The following is a 10098-nucleotide window of genomic DNA, read 5'->3' on the forward strand; positions in this document are numbered from 1 at the left end:
GGGGGGGAGGAGAAAAAGAAAAAAAAAAGAATTTCCGTTTGTTGTAGTGCTCTAACCCTCTACAGTATACAAACCTTTTTCTGATGCATTATTAGAAAGATGCTAGTTAACTGATAAAATAGGACTATTAAATCATTTTTTTCTGAAGTCGGTAAATTTGCTCCATGTCTATCTTCCTTCTCTTCTTTCCTTATTCATCTATGAATGTATCCAAAGAAAGCTATATTGAGAACCCATTAAGGTTGGTCCTCTACACTATTAGAATAGTCGATGAAATATGAAGTCATAATCTTTTTTAATTCTACTAGATCTGTGATGCGGCTTACACGAATAAATATGTAATGGCAATATTCTTGTGAGTTATAGCACACTTTATTAGTTACGTAAAATATCATCCAAGAAAAACTAAAAATTAATATCACAATATGCAAATATATGATAAAAATACCTTTTGAAAAGTTACATACAAGTATCTAATTTTAACAACGTCTTAGAATGTTAGAATTTTAACTACATAGTCACATTTTTATACTGTTTCAAGCTTTTGGGTATGTTTGTAATATCTAATTTACACTCACATTCGTGTAAAATTCGAGAAAAGTACAAACCTTTGATGAACAACTAAATTTGAAAATTTTGATTATACTCCTTAACCTCTGTTCTTTTATTTCAGAAAAAAAATTGTGTGAAATGTATCTTAGAACTCATCAGTTTTTGTGATGCCTAAATAGTCCCACATCGGATGGAGAAGAGATCATGATTGTGACTATAAGGATCAGAGATTGTAATACTAATAATTGGCTAAAGCATTTTGGGCCGGTGGTTTAGGGCCTAACGAGTTATTAGTGCTGGTGGATTGAATCTTTACAATTTTCATTATAATTATTATAAAATATCCTATCAAAATCTAATGTTTTATGCAAAGTTGTCGAAAGTTACAAATGTTGGGAACTTCTACGAAGAGTTTTCTAAATCAAGCTTTTATTGTTAAGTTAGCCATTAAATTTGAAACTTTTAAAAGTTCTATCGTTCGTATTATTTAGCTAAAGTTAATGCTTTTTCACCTATGTAAAAATCTGAAACTTTAAAGGGCACAATCGTAACCACAAGCAGCTTCTGGCTTCAGGAGAGTGTTTATAATTATTATGTTCTTTATGATTCGTTTGTGAAAATGTCATGTCACTGGACAGTGGAATGACATGTGTCATGTGATTGGCATATTAATACATATAAGCATACATAGATTCATACATATATGCAAACATATATATTGGTGTTTATGTTTATTTTTATAGTATCAAGTAATATATGTTCTTATAGAATTTCGGGATGTGAAGGATATGAAAGGATAATTTTTTAGGAAAAAAAGTGTTGAGGACACATGGCGGTCCTTGCCGTCCTCTTTTTTTTTGTCTCCTTTCACCAAATACAATTATACGTATACTGTTTGACACTTAGAACTAAGATATAAAATGATTCTGATCATCGACTTCAATTAGCTTGATATAATCTGTATACCGAGTTAAACAGGCATTAGATATTTTATTCGTCCAGTTTTAATATATGGATGCAAATTTTTTTTTTTCCTTTCTTCTTCTAGATATCTAATCACTGTCTAAATCATTAATACTTACAAGTCTTCTGCTCTTATCTGTAACTTAAAACTTTTGTTTAGCATTATCTGGTTAAAGAGTTCCACTTTAATGAGACCTGATACATAAGTATTTCTTATTTTGATTAGGTTCAGCTGTTGATGAGGAAGATGGTTTTGACAGTGGTCGTGGAAACCATCAAAATAGGCCGTTTATTAGGAATATTCGGGATGGAGAATCCAATTGTTTAGATGCTGCCCGTAATTCCCCTAATATAAATGATCCTTCTGACCCTGATTTTGCTAGTTTTATTTTAAAATGCAAGTCAGTCTTTAAGTGCCGTCTTTGTCCCCGGATTATCTGCTTGAGTGAGGAAACAGTCAGGGCACATCTCACATCAAAGGTATCCAATGATGGTGTAATGTTTTAAACTTTTTTGGAATAACTTGGGTTCCGCTCTTTGGTAGATTAGAATAATTTATGATTCGTAACTCAGCTTGCTAATATTCTGAGCACCACTGCTGCATATTAATTGAAATAGGATAATATATTTTGTGATAGAGACATGCACGTTCCAAGAAATTATTAGGAGAAGGGAGGCTCAAACTGATGCTCAATAGTGATGGCGAGCTAGAGGAAGATCAAGAAACACATGCTGAAAGGCATGCTCGGACCATAGCTCTTGCTCAGGTGCGTGATTTTCGTGCACGACCTATCATTTACTCAGTTTGAGAAGGATTAAATTAGATTTTACCTTTCGCATATGCTACCTTATAGAGTCGGTGGCCAATTTCTTGTCATTCAAAATTTGCAGGAACCGCTTGCAAACAAGAAAAAAGATACTGGTCGTCAGCGACAGAGTCGCAGAAGGAAAAAGGCACGCCTTTTTATTTTTTTCCAACTTCTCTTGATTTTTGAATCCACCTAAGCAGGTTTTTTCTGTATTCCGAAAAACGGAGTTTGTGTCAAATAAAGTATATGCTTAGACTTTCGTGTGCTAGAACTTTAGCTCGTAAACACACAGAGTCAGTATACTGCTAATATATGCTGCACTGATTAGGTTGCTTTCCCTTGTTTTCTTGCAGAGGCTGCGAAACCATTCTGAGAAGCAGGCAGAAGGGCCAATGAACGACCACATCAAGAGAAGGTGCAAAGCGGAAGAACAGAAAATAAAGTAGTTTTCACGGCATCGTGCTTTCTGGCATTCGTTTCAGTGCTTTGCATTTTAATTGAGGTTTGGTGGTCTTACAAGGGGACTTGAGCCTCATTTGTTATTGATGTCCTTTTTTTTTCTGGCTTTTACAAATAAAAATTCTATATGGTTGGTTGTTGGTAGATGGACTACCCTACTATTCTCATCGTTGACCAGCTTGCAATGTAACTCAGCGGGATGCCGGAAGGTATCTTATATTTAAAAATTTAAAGAAATGGAAAGAAGTAAACTATAAATTTTTGGTTTTTCTGGTTGGCAAACATCCTTTTCTACGGACGCGGTAAGAACTCCGCCATCAGACCAGCACACACGACAGTATAGAATTTATGATTGAAAGAATAATAGAAGGACGACTATTTTATCAATTGAGGCTGACGTAATTGTTTCTTTCCTTGCGAAGTAGCTGACGCGGTAAAGGGAAGAATTTTGGAAGCTGTTTCTCGCATGTCTTTTATGTTAATTGTATTAAACCCGTATACTAATTCAATTGAGGTGGTGAGCTGAAATGAGTGGTGCTTGTTACCACAAAAAAAAAAAAAAAAAAAAAAAAAAAAAAAAAAAAAAAAAAAAATCACTTCATCATTTTCTCCCACTTCTCCATCATTTTACTATTCCTTTTATTTCTCCACACTTCTTCACCATTTCCTCCACTTCTCAACTTGAGCATGCTGTATTGTTCATGTACGCGTGCCAAGTATTCGATGAAATGTTAAAGACAATTTGCACATATACTTGTGTGCGTGTCAAAATGCTCGATGAAATACCAAAGAAAGCTTATGAATGATGCGTGGCTCACGTTGTTTGGAGAAACACCTTGAAGAGCAGAGAAGTAGAAAGATGATAATTGTCGCTTTTCCTCTTTTTCAGTTGTATTAATTTATGTACACCGATGTACAAGAATAATAAAAGAAATACATTCTGTTTTGCTAATTATCATAATTTACCAGCTTAAACGGAGGTTGCCTAAATGTGAATAGGCGTAATTAATTAGAAATCTTTATGATTCCTAAGGAGTATAGAACCTTTAATCTCTGTTTTTTTTCAACATATAATATTCTAATCCTCTCGTCTAACGCAAACACTTTTAAATTTTTAACACACAAAAATGGCGACTCCACTGGGGATATACTTTTCCTCCCATCTTTGCTGGTCATATGATAATTTATTCTTTTACTTCGTACTGTTACTAATTGTTGTAACAATTTTGTGCAGGAGGAAAAGCAAAAGCACAATTCGAAATGGCAGCTATTGCAAGCTTTCAAATCCAATTTGGATCATTTTCGCCTGTTGTCGTCGTATGGTGCGGGGATGTCAACGTGAAGACTTTTGAACATGCTAAACAATCAGTTAAGTAAGAAAAGACTCGTGGTTTTAAGCAACGGACTGTTATGCAAAAGGCAAGCTCGAGTGGCTCAAATCATTTTGTCATGATGAAAGCTCCAACAAAATCGTATCCTAAGAACATAAAGCTTGGGATATCAACAAAAAACGCCACTTCAAACACCGATGCTAGGTGCTGGGGGCAAGTTTCTAAAATTAACAAAATTTGGCAAGCTTCCTACATAAGAAAGGCAAAGGGACCTATGATTGATAATGCATCAAGTGTCTCTAGTTTAGTCGTGCCCACTCAGTTTGCTACTCGAGTTGCTTCTAAAACTATGATCATATCCTTACACTATAATGAATCATTTTTCGCTAAAGGAAAGATAACATTGGGGGCCTTATCTTCTAAGGGTAATTACTCATCCCAAAAGAAACAAATGACGTCTCAAAGCAATCAATCTACATGCCAAACTCAAATGAAAACTCAAGCCCTTTAATTAACATGCTCTACGAGGGTGAAGAAGACAAGCAATAGATTTACCGGTCTTTCAAGAAATACTCCAGCACCGCTGTCACGCCCCGACACCCGCTTATTGGTAGGATTCGGGCATGCCGACAGGCCGCCGAACGGGCAGAGTCTCCCCTGTACGTCTTAGGCGTCGCAATCAATACAATTCACGATGTTCCAACCAGGAACAGAAATCAAGTATAAATTGCACAAGGAAGTATCAAAAACATAAAATATAAAACAACTAAGCTGTTACAAGCATTCATCCCAGGTTACACATATTATATTTTCGACTTACATTTTCTTCCAAATACAATCATCATTTATTTCAAATTTGATACAAGTTTGCTTCTCTAACCCCTAAGCTAGGCCACTTCGGGGTATCGCTATCTCTAGTCTCGGGGTGGGGCGCTATTTACGGAGCTACGCTCTCTCCTTGCGCCGCCGCGCCGCTCACGTGTGAACCTGTACCCCCAAAAACAACATGGGGGTGAGAACTATTGTCCATAGTTCCCAGTGGGTACGACCACTCAAGGGAAAAGCTCGACCCATCAGGTCCAAAGAGGCACTGCAAATATGTTAGTCCAACAAATATCCACAGATATAAATATGTGCAACTAACAATTATCATGTTCATGCCTCGCAACTTGCTATATGTAATCATGCAACCATGCAATGCAATTAACTAAGTAGATCACCCGATTCTACTTTTATTTCGCTATCCATAGCTCATCCAATTGACTTCTAAGGTTTCCCCAATCTTAGATTCATGTCATTGACAATTCTGTTAATAAGGTTTTATCTACCTTTATAATACTATCCACCCTATTCGGTCTTGAGTCAATCATCTGTGGAATACAGCACAAAGTCAGGCTCGAGGCAAAGGACATCTCACTTACACCTCAGCCTTAAATCCACTCAACTGGGATACCAAATCCACTCCACTGGGATTCAACTATAACTCATATGTTTGTCGCCAAATCACTTGGCTAACCTGAAGGTTCGCCCTCAACTCGCATCTCGAATGCTATAGGTGAAGAGCTACCCCGCTCCTCGCCCTAACTCCAATCTCAAATCTCATAAGTGAAGAGCTACCCCGCTCTTTGCCCAACTCACGTCCCAGCCAATAGGTGAGGAGCTACCCCGCTCGTGTCCCATCCGGTGAGCTACCTGCTCATGAGCTACCTCGCTCGTGTGACAACTTCGGATTGCATTGCTTGTGTGGAGCGACCACCCCAAGCCCAAAACAGACTATGTGAATATGATCCAATCCTCGCCCACTGAGGATACCCTATCAACTAGGGATAACAATAACTCGGGAAATCCACCTATCCCTATAGTCATCATGTTACAAGTGTCTCTGCCACACTAAGTTCTCATGCAACATATCAATCGACTCGGGAACTCATCTGTCCCTATGTTCATACCATAGTGTGACTACTACACTTGTATTTCACATGCCACTCGTATCTGTCCTAGGCTCATGACACTAGGTTAAATGCCACACATATCCAATCTATGTTTAACAACACTAGGTTCAATGCCACTAGATCTACTTGACATCCTAATTGTCAACATCGAGTACTATAGCTACATGTTCTTGTTCTCCAATGTCGAGTTCTCTATCAACCTAGAGTTATTGACCCGAGTCTACATTCTATTATGCCAACATGCATATACATCTAGTATAGCCCACTTTATCAACATGCACATTCTATTTACCATTTCAAGACCATATCATCATGCATTATCCTAGCATGTATTTCAACATATCCATATGCAATTATCATCTAGCATGCATTATCATAATGCTAATATGCCTATCCTTTCTAGCATACTCTTTGATGCGTCATCATGCATATACATTCATCTTAAGTAGTTATTGCATAACATCTCATGCATTCTCATGGTACCCACCCTATGCATTCATTTATGCAATCAACTAGCATTACATATTTATATATATATATATGCATCAATAGTAAATCTCACATCGCTTCGACATGGAAGCGAGCTTAACATTTCGGTGAGCACAACCCACCTCAAATTGCTTTCTGATTGCTTGTAGTCACTTGCAATCGGCCTCCCGCGGTTTTTGTTGCCCCGGTTCGGCTTGATCTTGCAAATGGTCACCAACCGTGCGTCAATTCGTGGCCTCGAATTTTAAAGGTCTATAACTTGATGCCGCGATGCTACAATTTCGATTTCGTGATTTTTGGACGTCGCCTCGGCCCTCCAGGCGGAAACGAGGCTCAAACTGTCCTTTTTCCTAATATATTCGCGTATCCTCGTCGGATTGCCAAACCGACTTCGCCAACGCGTCAGAAAACCTAACAATTAGGTTTGTATAGGGTCAATTTAGATCAAACCCCTATACATACAAAAATCCCATTTGGAGGCTCTAAGATGCTACTATTGCAAAATACCCCATTTCATCTCATGATTCATGCAATAAACATCTATTTAGTATCCTAGAGTTCCACAAAATCCATTTCTAGAGCAAAAGATTCTAACCCTAGAAATCTACAATTATTGGACAACAAGCTTACCTCCAAAAGCTTGCTCCAAGGCGAGGAAGAAGAAGAAGAAGATGATGAGCCTCCTCCAAGCTTTACTCTCTACCAAATCCTCCTCTTAGATCCATCCTTAATGAGAGAGGAGAGATTAGAGAGAGGGATGGAGAGCTCTCTCTCTTTACCAATGTGTGTGTGTGTGGAAATGAGGAGGAAGAAGAGAGGGGGATCAAACCCCTTTTATAAAGCAAGCCCCCCACAAATTACAATAATGCCCTGCTCATTCTAGGCATTTTCCGGCTTCGGGGACCGATCTTTGAAGCCAGGGACCGGACCCCGTAGGTCCAGAAAATCAGCATTTTCAGACTTAGCCAAAATTTCAGCCTTTTCGCCAATTTTGGTCCGTTTTCGCTCGTTTTCGCTCCTGGGGCATCTGATTCTTCTCAAATCGTACCGAGATGCCCAAGACATGTTTTCGAGTGCGTTAAACCATCTTTTCATCCACGCCTTGCCGGACTTCGGCCAAGTTCCAATCATAGCATTCGGGTTCCGTTTTCGCGCTCGTCGCGTACCGAAAACACCCGAAAGCTCCCGAACTTCGCCGGAACCATTCAAATGGCTTTCCAAACTAACATACACCGTAACTTAATAATTATAGGAGTTCGGTTTGTTACAACCGCATACTTCCAACTTCATACAACTTCATGCTCGGCAAGCATCGGATGCTCAAAGAAGCAATTGGCCTAACAAGTCTCCAGCACAAGTGCGAAATGAACGAAGAGCTCGGATGCGACAATACTGTCGACAACAAACCAATATTCATCCAACACCTTTGAGGTTCTCTTGTTTCACTACTGGGGCCGACTCTGACCAGGGGCAAGACCCTGACTCCAATGAAAGCGTTGAAAACCTTAGAAGGCTATTTGAACTACCTCAAGATCCTGAAGAGTTGAGGCGTATAGCGACAAGGCCGGGTCTTAGAACTCGTCTTCAAATAGCTGCTTGTGAAAGGTTTGCTGTCGACAACCCTGATAGGCTAGCATCGCAAGAAGAAACAGAAGGAATGGAACATCAAAATATCAATACAGAGGAAGTGGCAACAACGTTGTCTTCCTCTCGCCGAGCTGATGTAGTATTTGCTACTAATATGACTGAAGAAGTAAATACTACTAATAATGAGATGCAAATTGCTCAACAAGATGAGGAACTCGAACAACTTAAAGGGCAAGTACAAATGTTGTGCGACATGGTTCAGCGCCTAGTTCAACAATCCAGGCCTGAACCCTCCTACGTCGAACAAATTGGAATTTCAGCAACTCCGGCTGTTGAAGTGCAAAGACATGCTAGAGTGGATGCAAGGGAGCCCCAAATGGCAACGACAAATCCTATGGACCCTTGTCACGCCCCGGGTCCGCTACCAATTTGGTCCGGTTCGGGAGCGTCGAACAGACGCCGAACGGACAGCACCTCCCCTGTTCGCCCAAGGCTAATCAACGAGATCATGTATGAAAATTTGCTCAGGAAAAGAAATTCATGGCATACACGATCAACAAGAGCACCACAAGTGCTAACAAGTAAGAGCAAGAACCACAAGTATACAATAAGTGAATAAAGAGAGATAATCTAGCTATTACAACCATTCAACATTAATTCTTTTAATTACATTTTCAGCTCTCGAAATGTAATACATATTCATGTCCAAAATACATAAGTAGCTCTTCAACATCTTTCCATAATATACATCATATGTCTCTAGTACACGAAGGTACTCTAATGCAGATAGGAAGCTACTAACTACCTAGGGCGCTATGCCCTTGCCGCGGTCCTCGCCCGGCAAACTCATACTCGGCCCTGCAACAAAGTGAGGTGAGAACTATATAAATATAGTTTTCAGTGGGTTCAGCCGCCGACTCCGCCGATCTTCCCACTAGGTCTAAGTAGGCATAAGCAGATAGATAGATAGATAGATAGATAGATAGGTAGAAATAAACTGCAACTATTCTACCATGCCTTCAATGCGACGCCATGTATGAAATAATCATCATGTAACAGTATACTATCATGCTAATATGATGTCAAGAGTATTTATATGTAACATAGCAATGCAATCTACAACATACACTATGTCTACTTAAGGTAAGAATGCAATTCTACTATGCCATTCATGTTCATTACCCAATTTACCTGGCTAACCCATAGGTTAAGCCCTCGACTCACTTTCAATCTCATAGGTGAGGAGAAGCTGCACTCGCACACCGAGACCGTCTGCGGGACAACTACGTCTGCCCCTATGTGAAGTACTCCGGAGACCACTGCTTCGGTGGAGCGACTACCGACAAGCGAAACAGACTGGTGAGTATGATCCAATCCTCACAAGAGGATACCTTATCTACTAGGGTCATAGTGCCTCTACTGCATAATCACAATGTATAATCAAATGCCGGGACTTCTACCATCCCTAAGTTCATGTCATGTTTACTACACTAGACTCGATGCCACTCGTTCGATCATTTGTAGTAAGTTTTCTAACTAGTTGACATGCAACTTGTTCATGTTTAGTGTTTCTACTACACTAGTTCAATGCCACTTATCTAGGCTATACATGTCCAAGTTCACCTCATTATGCCACTATAGGATTTCATGTCACAAGACCCAATCCTCATGCGTCCCTAGTCCATGTGCCAAGCCCTCAATGCTACACTACTAAGAAAGCATGCAAGGAATTAGAATTGCAACTATCTACTATCCTATAATGCATAATATTCATATATGATCAATATAAAGAACTTAGACATAAAAAGATGCTCGGTTGCTTCGGAATGGACACCCCCCACCTTCTTATGCTACCAAAAGGCTAGGGTTTCGATTTCGTGATTTTTAGATGCTTTCTCGGCGTTCCAGGCGAAAACGAAGCCAAAAATGGGTTTTTCGCCAATATCTCGTCGTAGC

At 39.4% G+C, this 10098-nt stretch overlaps 1 protein-coding gene across 2 annotated transcripts in view; it reads left to right on the top strand.

Annotated features, from left to right (window-relative positions):
• Positions 1-3041, top strand: part of LOC109717718 (major centromere autoantigen B) — a 9260-nt gene extending 6219 nt beyond the window's left edge. The window contains exons 3-6 of one of the 2 annotated variants that reach the window (XM_020243597.1): positions 1748-1995; positions 2154-2282; positions 2407-2469; positions 2678-3041. In XM_020243597.1, the coding sequence (XP_020099186.1) occupies positions 1748-1995; positions 2154-2282; positions 2407-2469; positions 2678-2770 (533 nt within the window). In that variant the 3' untranslated portion in view covers positions 2771-3041. Of the gene's footprint in view, positions 1-1741; positions 1996-2153; positions 2283-2406; positions 2470-2677 lie in introns of both variants that reach the window. The other variant, XM_020243596.1, reaches the window with a different exon arrangement.

This window comes from Ananas comosus, linkage group 11 (genome assembly GCF_001540865.1).
Source record: "Ananas comosus cultivar F153 linkage group 11, ASM154086v1, whole genome shotgun sequence".
Taxonomy (NCBI): domain Eukaryota; kingdom Viridiplantae; phylum Streptophyta; class Magnoliopsida; order Poales; family Bromeliaceae; genus Ananas; species Ananas comosus.